Here is a 20,997-nt window from a genome sequence, read left to right as displayed (position 1 = left end):
ACGCATAGATAATAGTAGCTACTATAACATGCCTACCAATAGTGTAAGTTCCTTATGTTGGGTGTAGACCATTGTATTTAACACATGCTCTTGCATGAATGCATATCCACAAACCCACATGTACATTGATATAAATTTATACCAAAGTAATCGTATTGGATTTTTAAAACAGCAAATACAAAAGGGTTGAGGCAGCTATCGTAAGATCCTTATGTTGGGTGTAGACCATGTTGTATTCGACTCCAAGTGAGAACAAAGATCAACTATGATAAAATAACCTGCAGCAGTGCTAAAGCAACTCCAAGGAGGACATGCTACAGCCAACTATATCAATGGGTGGAATATTTTCCTCTTGATCGTGCCAAAAAATAAAAAAGGAGTTGAACAACGTGCCCGAGGTAGTGGACGACGGCGATTGAGTTAAGGAAGGCTACCCAAATCCTGGCGGTTTGCTTCTTGCAATGAGGGTGATGGGGCCAGCAGTAGTGAAGCAATTTCTTTCAAGCTAACAGGACTCACTTTCAGGTCAAGGAAAAGGATAAATAACATATGCTTACTTTAGCCCATGACCAGGAGAGATATGCCCCATAAATACAACAACTGTTGTGTAAAGGCAAAACTTGCTAGCTAGTTGTGCACACATTTGTTCTAGGAAATAAATCAACGTAGCCATGCTTGAAGAGAGATTCAATCAAGCGGTGATGCTTCATCTCCTAATTAGACGTGAGACAAGAAAGGAACAATCGATCCAGTTTTCACCCCAAGTTGGTTCTTTTCTTGACTGATTGTTGTTGCAAACCCAGCTCCGACAGCGAATGAAGGTATAGTCTTTTATTTATTGTGTGTCTCTTGATCTTAATTTAATTTCAAAGTGATAAGGAATTCAACCTTTGCATTTCAAGATTCTTCCTTGAAACTCTCAAAGAAATGCAATCTTGTTATTTGATTATTTTATTTTTATTCGGCACAACCTCCTCCTCTTCGTCTTGGAGTCCATAGTTTCCATTCATCCGTACATCTAATAAGAATCATTGCAACGCATATTGGAGTTAATAGTTTTCATTCATCTAATAACAATCATTGCATCATAGATTCGATAAAAATCACTGCAATGAATAATGGATGAATAAGTCCTTCAATTCATCGAAATATGTGGTAAAAAATAGTTTCTTTTGGCAAGGTGTCTTTCTCAGTTTAATGGCTAACGTATCCTCCAAATTTTGCCTTTGAATCCCAACGATCCACCTTGAAGTATTGATAAAATCTAGGTTTTAATCGTGTTTCAAAATGCCTTCTATTTTGAATGTATTTTTACATGTTTGCAGAAAGTGAAAGATATCTGTGACTGGTGTGTAAGATATTGATTTCTCAACTTGCAATACGAATACAAAGAATTGATATTCAGGTAATATCTCAAGTATCTTATCCATTCATGAGACTTATTCACAATATTACTCTCAATGTCCTCAATCTCAATGCAAAAGAAAGAGCCCGTTCCCTCAGGTTATAATTCTTTGGGGAAGGAAGTGCGCCACCTCCCTGCTCACACTATGTGGGTTGTAAAAATGATATTATATATTATTATAAAAATATTTTAGTTTATTTCCTTTCCCTATGTATACTTGCTTTAATCTAAATTCTTACAACATTCCTCTCTTTTGATGCATGTTCTTGATACAAGGGAAGATTCGAATCAACAACAAACACAACCAACTTGGACACAAGATCTAAGGATGACAGTTCATATGATTATAGTCCATGTCATTACAAATATGTAGGTTGCAACCAATGATGAATTATGATCTCTTATGAGCATAGTCATATTTATGTATATGTTGGGCTTCAATTCCCAAAAGGCACAAATTTTTGCACATTACCAAATCAATAATAAAACATAACCCTGACATTTACAGGGACCATCGGGTTCTAATGGACCCTATGTCATGTCTCATATCTATAAATTTACTCTCTTTTTTTCCTTTAAACAACATTCATTAAATGATAGGATTCAAGTGCAATTTCAAGTCAATAATTATGTGCTCCATGGCAAAAATGGCACTTTAAAGTATAGGGAGCGAGCAAAGAATGAATGAATGCCAAGGTATGTGAAATATAGGCAGCGATCAATGAATGAATGCTTGGTAAGGGCAAAAAGATATGTGATGATAAGTGGATTTAATTTATAAGAGCCTCTCATGCATTATGCTACTCAAAAATCCATTTAAAGCACCATAATCTCACAACAGTCTATTTTTAGCATTATTGTGATATGTTGTTGTCTTTTTTTCCCCTCTTGTTTGTGCTTTGTTGATGGCAGAATTACTCTTCAACTCTATTTTAAAGGCGACCAACTACACCCTAGTTCCCTATTTTCCTTTAAAAATTTGATAAAATGCTAGGATTCAAGTTCAATTTCGAATTTATTAGTTGGGCGAATTCCTTTTCCTTTAACCTATAAATAACACTTCGACGCTCAATACGGTTTTGATTTTCCAGTGTAGCTCCATCTTCGCAATGAGCAAGAGCCTTGGCATTCCTGTTAAGCTCCTGCACGAAGCTGAGGGACATATCGTGACTATCGAGCTTAAGAGCGGCGAGCTCTATCGTGGCTCCCTTATCGAGTGCGAGGACAATTGGAATTGCCAACTCGAGAATATTACCTACACGGCCAAGGTAAAGCTTCTTTCTGAATGTCTTGCTGTGAACGGTTGTCTTTATGTCGACCTCTGAGTATGTTTTGTAACTCGTCCAGGATGGGAGGGTGTCTCAATTGGAGCACGTGTTTATTCGTGGGAGCAAAGTCAGGTATGTCGGGAGTAGAAGCTTACCAATTTCGGTAGTCACATGTTTCCAAGCGGGTACTTTAATCACTCTTTGAGGTCGAACCGATGGTTCTGGGGATTTCTCCAGATAGGCTTTATTCCGCGCGTCAGTTGGCAGCTGATTCATGCACGGTTGCTTTTCCGATGGAACTTTACTTGTGCCCATGCATATTCTTTACACTTATTGTCGCGTGGTAGTTTGTCATCCTTCGAGGAGAAGTGAGAGCTAAGTCCAGCGTAGTTATAAAATCCAGAGAAATTGAGGGTTTGATGTGTAGTTATGTAGCACTTCGGTTACGAGTCTTTTAATCTGCCATACAATCGTCGGAGTTGATAAGTCATTGCGATGCACTTCATGCATTATTTTTGTTTTCCTATGTAAGCATAGTCTAGAAGCGGTGAAAATGCCTTGGATCTGCGTCTGCCTCGCTATCTCGTGCTGTGTTGGCGCAGGGTGGTGTGGTCTTTTGGATCTCTGAATCCGTTGAGCTATGTTTAGAGTGACGCACGGTCTCCTCTGAAGAAAGCTGTGATAGGTTGGACCTGAATCAAGTGTGCTCTGGTCGCTCTTTGTGCCATGAGTGGCCTTTGCAATCTCTCTCTCGGCAATCCATACTGTCCGCATATCAGCTAGCTTCTCCTCCTCCACACCACTGTGTTCTGGAGCTGACTCAAATGCATAGAAATCTGTGACATGCCGTTGTGTCTGGTCAGTCTCTGTGTCATGTAGTCTGGTTACCTCCTGCTGCTCTCTTTGATCTGTCATAGCATGATATCCTTGTGTCGACGCATCTCAAGCAGATAGAGTCCAATGCAGACTGGGCCATGGAAGTGGATCAATTGTGACAATGGGCTGAACCCACTCCCATCTTGATAGAGATAGTCGGATCTCGTAGTAGGGTGGACAAGTGTAGAGAAAGTGCTCCTCTGCCTCAATCACTCCTAGTGTGCATAACATGTAGATCCGTTGCTCTAGAGGTATACGTGCTGCTCTCCTTGTCCTTAGCTGATGGGATGAAACCCGCATCTGTCCAATGGCGATCCTCAATGTGTGTGAGACTCCTCTGTCCTCGAGATATTGGGGTCTGATGATGAAACCCTCCTCCGAGACTCTTAGGAAGTGGTCGCGGTAGAACTGGGTCTTGGTGGGGAGCTCCTAATCTCCCCTCTAAGTCCGAGTTGTGTGGAGCTGGAGGAGGTCTAACCGTATGATATAGTTAATCTCACCTTGTGGGATGGGTGCGTCCATACTATACTGAAAGGGAGGGAGCCTGTCCATTTGAATCTCGTGTTTGGCGAACCATGTGGATGTACGGGCATACCATGTGTCCACTCTGCTCTTAGCCAGGTTGAGAACAATGTAAAACGTTGGTCTAGATTGAGAATACTCCAAGAAAAAACGTGAGTTCAGTTTGGGTACATGCTGATCCTTTTGTGACTACATCCAATTCATTGTTTGCATCGCGTCGGCTTCAAACCTTGGGATTCTCTTGTAATTCTCTCATTTCAGCATTGTATTTCAGCCCCATTAGCATTTAGAAAACAGCTTCAAAAGTCTGGGACAGCCGGACTCAATCCAGACTATGGGATCCAAGATAATTTGGAGCAAGCCCTCAGTCCCGCATGAGATAGTACGGGTAGAGTTCGCCGTGACATATAGATTGATGCCTTCTTCTAGACAGTTACATTCATTCATAGAGTCTGGGACTTAGCCCAGTGGAGACTACCTAGGCTGGCTCTAGAGTCATCTAGACGACTATTCTCAATACTGTTCTAAACTTTACGACTATTGCAAAATTCAAACAATGGATGGTTCGAGACTAATGGCCAACTCAAGAGTGAAAGAGGATGGATATTCCGTTTTAGGAACATCATCGAAGAATAAGTCTGATGCAGACTTCTACAAGGTGATCAACAAGGCAAGGGAACACCTAAGCATCCGGGAATATTGCTGGTTGTGACAACAATGAGCATTTTGATATTCAATTTGGTTTTTGTATGTCTATGGTAATCACTAAAGTTGATGGCTGTAATGAAGGGGAAAAAGGGGCCAAGTTAGAGGTCCTTTAGGTGGAAAATGTGGAGGGGCTATATAAGTCTCATCCACCCCCTACTATGTACCTTTTGATGTAACATCTAATCCTATCTACTCTCTTCTCCTTCCTCCTACGTGCTGTCTAGCATGTAATGAAGGGGAAAAAGGGGCCAAGTTAGAGGTCCTTTAGGTGGAAAATGTGGAGGGGCTATATAAGTCTCCATCCACCCCCTACTATGTACCTTTTGATGTAACATCTAATCCTATCTACTCTCTTCTCCTTCCTCCTACGTGCTGTCTATTCTCTCTCTCTCTCTCTCTCTCTCTCTCTTTTCCTCTCCCTCTACCCCTTTCCTCTCCCTCTTTCCCTCTCTCTCTCTCTCTCTCTCTCCCTTCTGCTCCTCTATTCCCCTTTCTCCAAATCTGTCCCCATCGTGGAAGAAGCTCCAGATGTTGGAGCCACGAAGGGGGCTGATTTCCCCTTTCGTGGAAGAAGCTCCAGATGTTGGAGCCACGAAGGGGGCTGATTTCCCCTTTGATCCCGGTGGTGCTAATGAACATTATATGCATGGTATACAATCCGATGACACTCAGCCCACATGTAACCCGCGAGGCCGTAGGCCTAAAGTCTTTCATGTGGAGCTTCAGGTTGCTATGCCCTTTCGTGCGCGAAAGGATGCAAATGGTAATGCTCCTGTGGACGAGGAGATCTATTGGGATGCGCAACAAACAATTTATGCTATCTCTTCTTTGCATTGATGGGTGCCAAAAGTGCTGAAACTATCAGATTGAAAGGTCAAATTAATGGCAGGATGTCACATGCACCCCTGCACTTGGGTGCAAGGTGACAAACTGGCTACATCGACAAGTGTATTATAATTCCCAGATAGGAGATTTTGTCGTATGTTGTGACCCCTTGTCCAGGGACAGTCAGGCACAAGCTACGTAGGTCAGTCTCTCAGCCTTAGGTCAAGTCAGTAGTCAGTTCTTGTTCACTAGTACCCACTAGAGAATAGTAGGTTAAGTGTTTCCATCTTATAGTTAAGGTCTTAGCCTAGGTTAGGAGTCCCTTTAGGGTCCCCAAAGGCTGGACAGGTAAGCAGGGAAGGCAGCCTGCAAAGGCTGCCCAAAAACTCCCCTGGCAAATGAGCCAGGGAGGGCTTTTTATAGGCTGGTTGTAGGCCAGCCAGTCTGTAAAACAGACTGAGTCTGTAATACAGACTGAGTCTGTAAAACAGACTGAGTCAGTCTGTTTACAGACTGGGTTGGCTCAGTCCAGCGCTATAAAAGGGCCCCTTGGCTGCCCTGTTTTCTCATTCAGTTTGCTCCTGCCTTCAGTCCTCCTACAGCTCCACTTCAGCCTCCTGTGCAGCCCCTCAGATCCTCAGATCTGGCCCTGCTCTACCCTCAGTCCCTTGGCCATCAGTTCAGCCTGATCTGAAGGTGACCACGCAGCACAACAGTCGGAGGTTTGGACCAGCAAACGGAGAGAGGTTTGGACACTGTTTCCTCAGCTTTCTCAGCTCTCTTTTACAGTTTACACAGCTCACTCTCAGCTCTATATTTTCGCCATCTCTCAATTCTCTCATAGGTCCATCCCATGGAGACTAGGAGAATCCTGGATCTATCACTTCTAGCTTTTCACTCTCTCACTCACGCAGTAACCCTGCATTCCGCTAGACAGCACAAGCCTCTTCCTTGCCTTGCAGAAGCGTCCTACATCGTCAGTGTGGACAGCATCAAGGTCTTGGTATTGGTCGGCATTGCCTCTCAGGTCTTTGGGTTTGCTATACGTGTGCACAGTGAGCTCTTCAGAAGCGTGTTCCGTGCTCTCTTGAAGAGTGTTCTTTGTATTTCTCAGTTCTCCAAGTATAAAGCAAATTCTCCCCTGATTGGGGGAGGGGGCCCTCAGTGGGTACAGGGACCCAATCGGTTGTCGACTCTACTCTCTCTCTACCCTCATCTCCTTTCTCTCTCTATGGTAAACAACGCTCATCTCTCACTAAAGGTTTAAAGAAGGTATTGTTGTGAATTACACGATCAGATAACCGTTGCATGTTACATTGGTATCAGAGCTTCGGTCTGTATCCAGCTTGACTACCGCGAGTGTATGGTTGTGCTGAGATCCGAAAAGGACACACAATCAAGCGCCATGGAAGGGTCAGGAAAAGATTTCAACCGTGAAGACTTTGAAGAGGAGAAAGACTACCAACAAGATACACTTCCGCCAAATGCTCAAGAAGTGATGGCAAACCTTCTAGAGCAGAATCGGATCCTGCTGCAGCAACTCAAAGAACATTCATCCCAGCTGGAAGAAAGCAGAAGACAGCTGGACTAGACAAAACAACGTCTAGAGGAAAAAGAAGCAGAAAAGCCGCTGGAAGAAAGAAGAACCACAGATTTTGAAAAATTGCTCTTGTTGATGCGTGAGGAACGCAAAAGTGAGGAGGCATTGTGACGCGCAGAGCTCGCCCAGGCAGAGAGGCAACAAAAGCTAGACCGAGAGGCGATGCTTCTCCAACACCAACAGATGTTAGCCGCTATGCAGGCAAGTTTGAGCGCAGCGGCCGTCTCCGCCACAGCTTCGCCATCGATAAAGGTAACACCACTCACTCGGTCCACTCCAAATTTTGTTAAGTATGATGGTAAGTGTGATCATTCAGCAATTTTGCAATTTATTCACAGTTTGTAGCTCATTTTCCGTTAGCGCGGATTCAAGATGAGCAATATAAAGTCCACCTTGCAGCCCCTCATCTTACAGGTGAGGCGGTGACTTGGTGGCAGCATTGGGCTAGTAAGCATATTGACCCAAAAACGTTTAAGACGAATTTCGTTTGGGCAACGTTTGTGGCCCACCTCAAAGCCAGTTTTCTCCCACCCCAATATATGCTTAACCTGGAGGATGAGTTCGCTCGTCTTATCCAGAATGGTTTGCTTGTGTTGACATACAGTAATAAGGTCATCACACTGGCGCAACAGTTGGGCGTGACGGAGAGCGCCAAGATGAAGCAATTCATTCGAGGTTTGGACACGAACATACGTTTTACCATTCGGAACTTCGACCCGCCGGATTACGAGCGGGCGTTGACTCTCGCACAGAATCAGGAGATGATGCTGAACGGGGGAAAGCCCAAGCAGGTCCAGAAAGATTCCAAAGCCCCACAACAGTCAAACAATACAGCGGGTAAGGATCAAAAGAAGGACAACCAGTTCCAAAAGAAAGACGGCCAGGCATCTGGTCAAAAGAGGGAATCCAAGCCAAAGATGACTCCGGATGAGAAGGCTAAAGCGGGTATTACAGGAGGCTATCTACAGCCCGACATAAAAGGGCCCCTTGGCTGCCCTGTTTTCTCATTCAGTTTGCTCCTGCCTTCAGTCCTCCTACAGCTCCACTTCAGCCTCCTGTGCAGCCCCTCAGATCCTCAGATCTGGCCCTGCTCTAGCCTCAGTCCCTTGACCATCAGTTCAGCCTGATTTGAAGGTGACCACGCAGCACAACAGTCGGAGGTTTGGACCAGCAAACGGAGAGAGGTTTGGACACTGTTTCCTCAGCTTTCTCAGCTCTCTTTTACAGTTTACACAGCTCACTCTCAGCTCTATATTTCCGTCATCTGGGATCTATCACTTCTAGCTTTTCACTCTTTCACTCAGGCAGTAACCCTGCATCCCGCTAGACAGCACAAGCCTCTTCCTTGCCTTGCAGAAGCGTCCTACATCGTTAGTGTGGACAGCATCAAGGTCTCGGTATTGGTCGGCATTGCCTCTTAGGTCTTTGGGTCTGCTATACGTGTGCACAGTGAGCTCTTCAGAAGCGTGTTCCGTGCTCTCTTGAAGAGTGTTCTTTGTATTTCTCAGTTCTCCAAGTATAAAGCAAATTCTCCCCTGATTGGGGGAGGGGCCCTCAGTGGGTACAGGGACCCAATCGGTTGTCGACTCTACTCTCTCTCTACCCTCATCTCCTTTCTCTCTCTATGTTGTCTTGGAAATGGTGGAGTGAGAGGTCTATGATTTGATTCTTGAATGATGCTCTTTTTTTCTGTAGAGAGAAGAACCTTTATTAATGCTTGAAAATCCAATCATACAAATCAGGAGTCTGAAAGGTGTTGATCATGGAGAAAAAACGTAGTTGTTGGAAAAAAACAAACCAGCATGTTCTAGAGAATACAACTCACTGCATAGGGAATCTTTGGAACAAGGGCTAACGACTAGGGTGGAGGTCTATACATCTGGTGAATAGCGCGCTTGATAAAAGCATAAACGACACCTGTCTGCAGGTCAAGCCTTGCAGCTTTTGGTAGTCGTCGAAGTCCCGTGCTCCCAGATGGTGCATGGTGTAGATGAGATCTTGCCAGAGGGCAACTAGAGGATGTTGCACATTGCGAAAGCATACGACATACATACATACATACATACATACATGCATGCATAGATAGGTAGTGTCTCTGTTGACCTGGATTGTGTAGGTTGGAGAGATTGGATCACTGGAGAAGACATGACCTACCTTCGTCAGCCATGCAACCATTTTCCACGTGAAGTCTCATTGCAACCTCTAACAATCTAGAGCGCACCCATTCAATCCTCTTGGTTGTGGGGCAACCCCAAAGCAATACAGGATGTCTCCACAGGTGGCATCTATTGTCTACCCACATCTGTTTTACCCGCAAACCTCCATCCGAAAGAAGGACGAGCTCTTCTGTGGTCTGCGATTGGTCCAAAGACGTGACTAAAAATAGGATATAGCCTCTTGGGAAACCTATTGCTCCACCCAATGACGCTCTGGCGACGAGGGAGTGTGTCATGCATGAGAAGAGGGGCACCTCCTCCACCCTAAACCCTAAACCTTAAACCACTCACTCGAATCCCATTTAAAGCATACGACATACATACATACATACATGCATGCATAGGTAGGTAGTGTCTCTGTTGACCTAGATTGTGTAGGTTGGAGAGATTGGATCACTGGAGAAGACATGACCTACCTTCGTCAGCCATGCAATCATTTTCCACGTGAAGTCTCATTGCAACCTCTAACAATCTAGAGCGCACCCATTCAATCCTCTTGGTTGTGGGGCAACCCCAAAGCAATACAAGATGTCTCCACAGGTGGCATCTATCGTCTACCCGCATCTGTTTTACCCGCAAACCTCCATCCGAAAGAAGGACGAGCTCTTCTGTGGTCTGCGATTGGTCCAAAGACGTGACTAAAAATAGGATATAGCCTCTTGGGAAACCTATTGCTCCACCCAATGACGCTCTGGCGACGAGGGAGTGTGTCATGCATGAGAAGAGGGGCACCTCCTCCACCCTAAACCCTAAACCTTAAACCACTCACTCGAATCCCATTCTATCTCCCTAGAGACTGGCCTCCCATAACCTAAGGTGCCATCGTGCCCTCTCACCCTACCAAGAATGAAACTGCCTTGATCCTCTGCCACTGGACAAGTCCATTGCCTCGCCAACCTCGGGGTCTCTTGTAGTCTCCAGCTGAGAGCCTCGAGGCATCTTTTACAATGATAGGAGCTGAGGGATTGTTGCAAAAACTGAGTCTTGAGAGGCACCCTGGTCCTAGAAACCTGCCCGTACTAGTGAGGGGTCGTGTAGCTTCCCCCACCTGTCTCTGGGATTGCAGCATCGATCTCGACCATCTAGGTGCTTGCCCCCCTCAAGTGAGAGAGTGCCCAAATTCGTGCCTTTGCTTTTGTGGGAAGGCGGCTCCATGTTCCAAAAGATCTGGCTTGGCCACTATCCCAGTGTGCCCATCTGATGTGTGTCCTTTGCCCCAAAACAAGTCCCCCCTGGTCCCGAACCTCTGTATGCCAAGCCCTTAAACTCCTCATGGCACCTCAGACTGGCCCAGATGAGCCCTTCAAATAATCGCTGCCAAACGTTGTGGAGGCTCCTCTTCAAGGGGGAGCAATTCCTTGTGAGGTGAGTCTGTAAAAATCCACTTGTGGGACTGCTACCATTAACCTCATGTACGGGGTGTGTTCTTGAGAAGCCCTCGTAGAAGAAAGAGCTTATAGGGCTTGGAGTTTGGAGGAAGACAACGTACCACTAGCTTGCCCAAGAGGGCTTTGCTCTGCATCTTGGGATCAATGTTACCAAGTCCTACCTGTGCTTGGGGTAGGATCACCATTTGCCAAGTGAGCCTGGCTCTAGTGTTCCTCGTGCCGTTCGAACCCACCCTCAAGAAATTGCGCACTAGGTGCCCGAGCTTACCCATACAACCTCTATGGAAGCACCATCAATAGGCTATGTACCAAGCCGTAGCCAAGAGGGTTTGCCTGCCTGCTAGAGAGAGTTTGGTCGAGCTCTAGTATAGAAGCTTGCGCCTCACACTCTCAATTACTGGGGCAATGTGCTGCTTTGCTGAAATATGAATGCCCACCTAACTGTTGGAAATAAGGGTTCATTGTCACAATTGTAAGCCCCCAAATGAGGAGAGCATATGCCACATGGGCAGACCAAGGTGGAAAGAGAGATCCACATGGCTGCCATTGTAAACTACTCGGTGCTTTCTATCAATTCAGACAACGGATTTTGCAGAGGCGTTTGAATGAGATGATTGCGAGTTGCGAAACACATATACTTGAACTTAAGAGTTTGCAATTAAGCTGGAATTAAGACTTATACAGCTTAAACACAAAGTGACATCATTGGAAAATGCAATATGATTGAGGGGCCAAGACGGTCCCCCCCCCCCTTATCCAGGCTCACTTTATTCTTGAAAATGGAGATACAAGACCAAGGTGCAATGCACCTTCCAAACTGATGAACTCAGTGAAAACCTAGGACCTAGATACAAGACTCAAGAGCATATGTGCAAGGTAGACAACAAAAAGGAGGACTTCAAGCTCAGGTTTCAACTCTTGGCTTGCTCAATCCACTAGGAAGAAGCCTGCAACAATCACCACTTACATCCAACATTAGAGACAAGCACTAGTTTCTAGAAAGATAGTAGAAACAACATGATATAGTGCTGTAAATGAGATAAACTTGACAATACAGGCTCCCTTCGTGACTTGACCCTTTTGTAGATGAAGTCCTTGATGCCTCTGAAGCTACCTTGGGTGAGGAGAGTGTGGAAATGGGGCTGGAATGAGAACAGCTTAGAAAAACAGCCTGTAGGCTAGAGAGAGAAAGCCTTTATGGAGTGATAGCTGTAGAGAGAGAGTGCGAATGCTGATCCCAAGGGAAGGAATGTAAGAGAGGAGTTGCTGCTGTTCCAGAGGTGTAGAGAAAGGCAGATTTCTGCAAGGGAAATGGGCTGGAACAGTAGAGAGAGAAATTCTGCAGTAGAGAGAGAAAGACTGCAGCAGGAGAGAGAAAGGGGCTGTGGCTGCTCCAGGCTAGGAGAAGGAGAGAGGATGCTGCTGCTGTTCCAGAAGAGCTGAGAGGGGGCAGATTTCTAGAGAGGAGGGACTGGAACTGCTGTTCTAGAAGAGCTGAGAGGGGGCAGATTTCTAGAGAGGAGGGGCTGGAACTGTAGAGAGAGAATGTGCTGTTGTAGAGAGAGAATGTGCTGCTGAGGTGAGAGAATGGCCTGGGGAGAAGCTGGCTGCACCCAAGGAGCTGGAGAGGTTCTGTTGCATCATCCAAAAGGAGGGAGAAGAAAAGTGATGAATTTTTCATGTAGGGAATGAAGGGGAGAGGCCTTCTTTTATAGGCTCAGCCCCCCCCCCCCAGGCCTAGAGTGGAAGGTGGACACTTGTCCCAGATTTTTGGTGGGCTACAGTCCCAAAGAGGACAGCCCACAACCTGCCCCAAATCTACCAGATTTGGGGCCAAACACTTGGCCTGCATGCCCTGCCACTCGCCATGCATGCTACCACATGTGTGGGACAGGTGGACTGACCTGCCAGCTCAGATTCCATGTGGCAGTCTGCCACGTGTCAGCTGCCACGTGTCACTCCCAAAAACCCTAAAATTTCAAAGTTGTCAGAATTCAATTCTGATCGCACCCACGGGTTCCTAACAGCTTAGACTATCTATTGACGTACTCTAAGGTCATAATTTAGCCATACTGAGCTCATTTGTTTGTCGTCTTATCTTGTATCTCCATTACTCTTGGCATGCTGCCAGGCCCACACCCAAAGCTCAGGGAACATTCTCTTGAATGGTTCCTAGGTCGGTATGCAATCTGTGCATTTGATTGGTCCCATGTTTGGGTACTCAGGTGGGGTGTGGTTTCCAGATGTCCCTGTCAAAGAGAGGCCATCACTCTTGTGGGTCACTAATGCCCATAACCCCAAGCAAGGGGGTCCACCCTCAAATGCTAGACCTAGTCCCCATTGTCCGTAACTGAACAGTAGGAAAACATTTCATTTCTTAATAAGCATACTATTGAAAAACAAAAAGAAATAGTACCAAGCAAGTGGATATATGTTGAAGCAGAATGACAGCCATATGGCTCACGGTTTGAGCTGGGCAGAAGCTCAGGTAGAAGGCTAACTTGTGTGCAGCAAGCAACAAGAACATTGCGGCTGGTACAGCAGCAGGTACAGGTTGTACGGCACGAGGCTCAGGTCTTCTTGAATCACTCAGAGAGGTCGTGGATCTGCTGCAACCAGGTGTGGCTGCTGTGCAGAAATAGGTGCTGCCAAAAGCTTTGGAAATTGGAAGAGTGGTGGATTGTTGCAGTGCAGACTGGTCGGCAGATTAGCAAGGCCAGAAGAGCTGCAGCGGGGCTGGAACAGGAGCGAGTATCCTGCACACAGGGAAAGCATACAAGGCCTTATTTAGGCTAGGGGCAGACGGTCAGTTACAGACTGGGTCGGCCAGTTTGGAGGGGCTAAAACCCCCTATAAATAGCCCTCAGCCCTGGGGGTTATTCTATCCATTCAGTCCAGGAGTTGGGTCTCACAACTGGCTGTCCAGAAGAGCAGCAAGGAGGTCAACATCCAGTGGAGGTTGTCCAGAGAATGTGCAGCAGATACCGGAGGATCACAGTAAAGATTGGAAGCAACCCTCACCTTTGGGAGTAGTCCAGGGTGCATACCTACAGCCAGTAGGGTAGGACAAATCTGCAGGCGGGCGCTGCCCAGGGAATCAGCACTACACGAGGTCATTGAAGAGCACACAACCAAAGAGAGTGCAAGGATGGAAGTAGGAGCAAAGTTTGTGCTCACCACAGAAGTGGATTGCTGCAGGTTTTGGGATCTCTTGTGAAGCTTGACTTGCAATATATTCTGAGGCATTTTGTGGATTATCTCCCATTGTCTCTCTGTCGAGTTCAGTGTCTTGTGAGTTCTATCTTCTGGACACATATTCAAAAGTTTTGAGTTACATCTTCTTTTCTCTTATTATCCATCTATTATATACCATTACATGAGAAAACTAGCTGCAAAGACTTGGGTTTCTAACACCAACATCGTAAGTACCTCGCTGTCTGCCCGCACAGAATCCACCTGAAGCCGAGTGCAGCACCCCAATCCAGAATCTCTTGAACCTCTTGAGCTGCTGTGAGGATGATGACTGATTTGATCCAATTGATCTTGGCCCCAGAGGCCAATCAGTATCTGGACCCCCTCAAGGCTCTCTCCCGTGCCCTCCACATACGTGCCGTGTTATCTGCAAACTCTCCGTCCAGTACCTCCTTGAGACGGAAGAGGAGGTGCAACCCAGTGAGGCCTGCTGCTTGAGAGCGTAGAAGATAGCGCAAAGCCTTTGCCACAGAGAGAAAGAGGAAGAGAGTGAGGGGGCAACCCTGTCGTACTGAGCAGGAAAGAGCAAAGAGCTCTGCTGATAATCATCTGACTGGTGCTCCCTGCATACATGGCTGAGATTGTGGATTTCCATTTTACTTGTTGCCTGCTTTTTCCTTTGAAGAAGCACTCTTTTCCAGTGATTTATCCAGTTTTGTTATTTTGGCCTTAAAGATCCTGAATTTTAAGCTCAAACATCATATTATGAACTGTGAATGTGTGCGTCAGAATCTGTCTTTACTTACTGATATGCTTATGCACACTGCAGATTCATGGTTATCCCTGATATACTTACTGTACCTGTTGTTATGCTTATGCACACTGCAGATTCATGGTTATCCCTGATATGCTGAAAAATGCACCTATGTTCAAGCGGCTAGATGCCAAAATCAGGGTGGGTCCCTCTTCTTCATTTTTAACATTTTGCAGGTTGTTAACTCTCAGGAAGTGTTCTTGAAGCTTGCATTGCCTGGTATATGTAGGGAAAAGGCTCAGCTGGTATTGGGGTTGGGCGTGGGCGGGTGGCGGCTCTTCGTGCCAAGGTTCGTGCCCTTCCCCACAGTTGTGATTTTGTGTGACATTTTCATTTATCAATGTGCCTATGTTTTGCATCTTTATGTTGGCGTGCACTATTGGTGGCATAAGGCATACTTTTCGATTCATACAAACACTTTCAACTTGCTGGATTATTCTCATTTGCTGCTCTGGTACTCCTAAGCAAGTACCAAACACAATTTAAGACACTGCCATAAAAGCCTTCTCCTTTAGTGCTAGCCTTCGCCTTGGCTGAGTCTGCCCTTCACCTCTGGAGTGCTGACAGAAACTCAGTATGAAGACTTTGTATAAATGCTGGTATTGCGATAATTCTTTCTATCTTAAATGGTGCTTTGCCCTATCGGCTAGATTTAGATGCTCGTTTTGGAGAGACTAAAATGAAATCGTTTAGACTTCACAAGCAGTTGTAGCTTGAATGAAGACATTTTGGACTACTTTTTGATTAGCCTTCTCCTTTAGTGCTAGCCTTCGTCATGGATGAGTCTTCCCTTCACCTCCGGAGTTGCCGACTGAAACTCAATACGAAGACTTTGTATAAATGGATGCTCAAGTATGTGTGGGTGTGTGGATTTGTATGTGTGAGAGCATATTTTTATACTATGGTCTACACCCACTGTTGGGCGCTGATGACGTCAGTGGGGATGCTATAGTAGCTAGTCCTTGCTATGTGTGATGGAGTTTATGGTTTTCAATCTTATGAGTGACTATCGTGAGATTGAAACTGCACTATGTTGTGTTTTGAGAGGATGAGTTTGGGAATGTTTTTGGATTCATCTAGGTATATGCTTCTGCTGTATCAGCGGACATGCAAATTTCACCTTGTGAAGTTTTCGTCCAAGTTGTGGCGTGTTGGTATTGCAATAATTCTTTCTATCTTAAATGGTGCATTGCCCTATCAACTAGATTTAGATGCTCATTTTGGAGAGACTAAAATGAAATCGTTTAGACTTCACAAGGAGTTGTAGCTTGAATGAAGAGATTTTGGACTACTTTTTGATTAGCCTTCTCCTTTAGTGCTAGCCTTCGTCATGACTGACTCTGCCCTTCACCTCCGGAGTGCCGACTGAAACTCAGTATGAAGACTTTGTATAAATGATGGTCAGGTATGTGTGGGTGTGTGGATTTGTATGTGTGAGAGCATATTTTTATACTATGGTCTACACCCATTGTTGGGCGCAGATGACGTCAGTGGGGATATCATAGTAGCTAGTCCTTGCTATGTGTGATGGAGTTTATGGTTTTCAATCTTATGAGTGACTATCGTGAGATTGAAACTACACTATGTTGTGTTTTGAGAGGATGAGTTTGGGAATGTTCCTCGATTCATCTAGGTATATGCTTCTGCTGTATTAGCGGACATGCAAATTTCACCTTGTGAAGTTTTTGTCCAAGTTGCGGCCGGCTGGTATTGCGATAATTGTTTCTATATTAAATGGTGCGTTGCCCTATTAGCTAGACTTAGATGCTCGTATTGGAGAGACTAAAATGAAATCGTTTAGACTTCACAAGGAGTTGTAGCTTGAATGAAGAGATTTTGGACTACTTTTTGATTAGCCTTCTCCTTTAGTGCTAGCCTTCGTTATGGCTGAGTCTGCCCTTCAGTGCCGACAGAAACTCAGTACGAAGACTTTGTATAAATGGATGGTCAAGTATGGGTGGGTGTGTGGATTTGTATGTGTGAGCATATTTTTATACTATGGTCTACACCCACTGTTGGGCACTGATGACGTCAATGGGGATGTCATAGTAGCTCGTCCCTGAGTTAATGGTTTTCAATCTTATGAGTGATTATCTTGAGATTGAAACTGCACTATGTTGTGTTTTTAGAGGATGAGTTTGGGAATGTTCCTGGATTCATCTAGGTAGATGAGTTTGGGCATGTTTCTGGATTCATCTTGATATATTGCCATAAAAGCACCATAGATGTGCTCTTGAATGTCAAGGGAATCATTTCTGGATATCCATGATTTTTATGCGTTAGAAATGTTGGGATTATTGTGGTCACCTCCCCATCTGATAGCTTTCAAATGAGACATGTGGGAGGTATACCAGCAGCATAGATTGGGTCTTAGAGAAGCCATGTAGGCAGATCTAAAGACTGCCACGTGGAGAGATCAGAGAGTGAAGGCAGCCTGCCATATAGGCAGCAAGCGATCTGCTACCGCAGGCTGAGAGCTGATACGGAACTTGTATGGCTGAAAGACGGGTGGCGGGGCCATTCAGAGGCCATACATGTGTTGGAATAGGGTTGGTCACCTCCCCACCTGTGAGCCCCCATATGAGGAATGCATCGGGGGGTGGACCATTGACTGAGAGGAGTAGGCATGGGGCTACCACATGGGCAACACATGGGCTGCCATTGGGCAGTAGAGAGCGAGAGGAGATACCTGGCAAGATCAGGGCCACCATGGTGGGCAGAAGTGGTGCAGGAGTGCCACAGGGGTGTCCATGGATGGAAAGGATAGGCATGTGCAGGGAAACCTCAGTACGGACTGGTTGGAAGCTTTCTAGGGCCTAAAACAGGGCTGAACAGAGACGGAACAGATGCATCAAGTTTTGGAGGGCCTATGGGCCTAGAAATAAGGCTGGCCTATGGGCCTAGAAATAAGGTTGGATATGGGCAGGCCTGCCTGGGCCAGTGGCAGCCTGCCACGTGGCCAGGCAGGGCCACCAAAAGACCTGCAAGCATTGCCACCAGGGGGGTCTTTATAGGCTGCAAGGAAGAAGTCGGCTGGAGGGCCTGTCTGAGTCAGCTGGGCCAGCAAAAGACCTGCAAGTGTTGCCCCTAGGGAGGGCCTTATAGGCTGCGGCCTGTCTGAGTCGGATGGAGGGTCTGTAACAGTCGGCTATTTTTGAGGGGGCAACCAGCCGCCATAAAAGGGGGCATTTGGGCCTCCATTCCCCATCACTTGGAGCAGCCAGTTTAGGAGCAGGAAGGAGCAGCAGTAGGGCTTCCTTGGGCCTATCAAGGATGTGAAGGAGACCTATAAGCCCACCTAGGCTGGTATCTAGATAGCAAGGTGGAAGGGATCTTTGCACAGAGAGTCGACATAAGCTCAGTGGAGCACATGGGCTCAAAGATCTAGAGGTGCTAGGCATATAGTAGAACATTTTGATATTGTACTGTGTCCAGTTTGTGGAAGGACGGGAAATATGTAAGTGTTGCTTCTGTATTTGTCTTGATGCACAGTCTATTTGCTAGCTTGCACACACATGAATGGTTGTGAAGTGCACACATGTTGATGAAGCTTGATTCCATAGTGAAATCTGCGTGTAATTCGTGGGCTTATCTGTCAGTCTTCCGCTGCGGGATACCCTCTGGTGGGATTTCAATTTCTAACAACATGGTTGGCAACATTAGGTACACTTGTCTAGAGAAGACGCAGGGCTACAATATCATGTGGTGGAATAGTTTGGGACTATACTGGTTGGTAGTACTGCAGCAAAGTCAAGGTCCACATGGGCTGTTTCAGATCCAGAAGACTGTAGGTGATGGGGTGCAGGTCCAGAAGGTTGCAGATAGGTCCAGCAACAGGTGCCTGGACTAGTGCTATAAATAGGTCTATGTGCAGGTCGGTTGACTAAAGGTGTGTGCTCCAAAGGGTGTGTGTGTGAAGAGGTGTGTATTGGGAGATTTTGTAGGTGTGGAGCTAAGGCCCGAGGACATCAAGAATGCTTCCAGGGTAGTGGTGACACCAACAAATCTTGACGCTGGGGTATGCATGATGTAGATGCCCTAGACATAATCATTGGCACTATGGCGGACTTGGTTGTCCTGCACATTTAGTTTGGGTATACAATGTTTCAAGGATGGACCATTCTAAAGGACATGTATGAGATCAATAATGCACCTAGAATTCTCGACCTCTCTACAACATGCATATGGATGAGGGGGACTCGGTTCAAGTCACATCACTAAGATGAAGGTAGTAAGGGATCATCTCTCAACAGTTGGGTTCACCTTAAGTAGCCAAGCTTTTGCTCCCCAGGAGCTACAAAGGTTTTGTAACAGCACTAGTTACATTCAAAGAGCTAGTGCCGCTACTCTCGCAGGGAGAGGCTTGGGAAGGGAAGAAACTCCAGTGATAGAGACTTTCATACGAATGAGAAAACCAAGGATAAGCCTCAATCCGATGGAGACTTCAAAGAAGACTCAAAGAAAAAGAAGTGCTTCTATTGTGAGAAGCTAGGACACTTTGCAAAAGACAATAGTAAGAAGGCAGCAGAACCAAAAAAGAAAGGATCTAACAAGTCGAAGGGAACGCCATATAGAGGAACTCTTTCTAGTCAAGATGATTGATGGAAGAGATGATTAGTATGTCGACAATAGAGCCTGTTAAAGACAAAGCAATGGTTCAAGAACCTGGCCGGATTAGTGCTAGATCATCTGTTATTGTGGAGACAATCGAAGATGCCCAATCAAAGGCAATGGAAGCATTCCATTCACAAAAGTATGGGTGACGATAAGGCATTAACAAATGTTTGAAATGTATTGGATGTATATAAAAATCTGCTTTCTATTAGTGAATTGCCTAAATAGGATGAGGTCATCTTCGACGAGGACAAAGTGGTTATCAAATCCAAAGTGACGAATAAGATGATTGCTCGAGGCATTGAAGAAGAGGGACTCTACAATATTAGTGCTATTTCGTTGGAGAGGAAGAGGCCGAGTTGAGGGAAGATTGGCGCATGGTTCTGGATGGAATCTGAAAGGCGATTTTTAGGTTTGGAGGTGAAAGAGTATGCGATTTCCAATCGAATTGGGCATCATGGGTTTTAAGCCATTTTATGCCCAATAACAAGTCTACATGAGCTAACTGCAGGCATCCACAGCCCGTGGCCATGCTGGACTGCCATGCAAGCAGCCAGCTCAGCAGCAGCCCACGCAAGTAGCCACGCCACGTGGGAGTATCATGTAGTCAGCCAACAAGGACAGGGCGCAGCAACAATTGCTGGATGTCAAAATCCCAGGCCATGGGTGTAAGGGTGTTCCACCTCGCCCTTTGATATCAGTCATTCAAGGGGTTCAAGACCGGCGCCAGCAAGACACAGTTGTACAACAGGATACAATATTACAGCAGGCAACAGGGTTACAACAAGACCAGTATGCCTCTCTCAAACCCAATCTTCCTCTATCCCTATCACCTATATGCACAAGGAAAATCACATGGAGCATCATCCGATAGCATTAACCCACAGCTCATATCCTTTTTTTTTTTTTCAAAGAAAGGAACCTTCTATTAATGCTTGAAAGATTTCATACAAGACAGCAGCCCTGAAGGTGCTGAGTATGGAAAAAAACCGGAAAAGGCTGAAAGAAAAAACCGGCCAGTTCCAGAGAAACCCAGCTCACTGCCTAGGGGATTTGATATTGGGGCTAACAGCCAAGGGGGGGGACTATACAACCAGTGAATCCCTCGTGGGGTGAAGATGTAGAAAACGTATGCAAGCCAAGCCTTGCAGAAACGAGCACGCCTCTCGATGGTCGCCCTGGAGCTTGGAGTCCCACGCTCCCACTAGATGACGACTAGGTTAGCTGAGGGTGGAACCGGGTGCTCACCCATCACGAGACTGCAACGAGCCACCTAAATGTTCCACGCCGTGATGCTGGCTACCACCTCCCAAACGCTGTCCTCCCTAGGAGGAGGAGGAGCTAGGGTGTCAGGAGGGACTGCCTCATGGAGTGGTATCTCTGGATGCTCTGACTCTGTATCCGGTAGGTTGGGGAGATCTCATCAATCTGAAACACGTGTCCTTCCTCTGTCAACCAGGCCACCATCCCCTAGGTGTAGTCTCTTTGAAGACTCTGCATATGTGTCATGATCCTTAGGGCTCCCCATCCAAATCCTCGGTGCGCTACGACAGCTTCACAGGGAGTGTG

General features: G+C 46.0%; 1 protein-coding gene across 5 annotated transcripts in view; it reads left to right on the top strand.

Moving 5' to 3' along the window:
- Positions 1–2,423: 2,423 nt before the first annotated feature.
- LOC147900729 (small nuclear ribonucleoprotein SmD3b-like) overlaps positions 2,424–20,997 on the top strand; it is a 36,016-nt gene continuing 17,442 nt past the window's right edge. For all 5 annotated transcript variants that reach the window (XR_015541126.1, XR_015541124.1, XR_015541125.1 and 2 more), the window contains exons 1-4: positions 2,424–2,673; positions 2,753–2,805; positions 14,889–14,955; positions 15,044–15,103. Coding sequence is in view for 2 of the 5 variants with exons in the window: in XM_087375614.1 (XP_087231740.1) it covers positions 2,515–2,673; positions 2,753–2,805; positions 14,889–14,955; positions 15,044–15,103 (339 nt within the window). In the remaining 3 variants the exon portion in view is untranslated. The remainder of the gene's footprint in view (positions 2,674–2,752; positions 2,806–14,888; positions 14,956–15,043; positions 15,104–20,997) is intronic.

This window comes from Dipteris shenzhenensis, chromosome 6 (genome assembly GCF_047967505.1).
Source record: "Dipteris shenzhenensis isolate YYH24624 ecotype China chromosome 6, Dip_SZ_1.0, whole genome shotgun sequence".
In the NCBI taxonomy this organism is placed as follows: Eukaryota; Viridiplantae; Streptophyta; class Polypodiopsida; order Gleicheniales; family Dipteridaceae; genus Dipteris; species Dipteris shenzhenensis.
The sequence above is the reverse complement of the archived record's forward strand: the minus strand, read 5'-3'. Positions and strand labels throughout refer to the sequence as shown.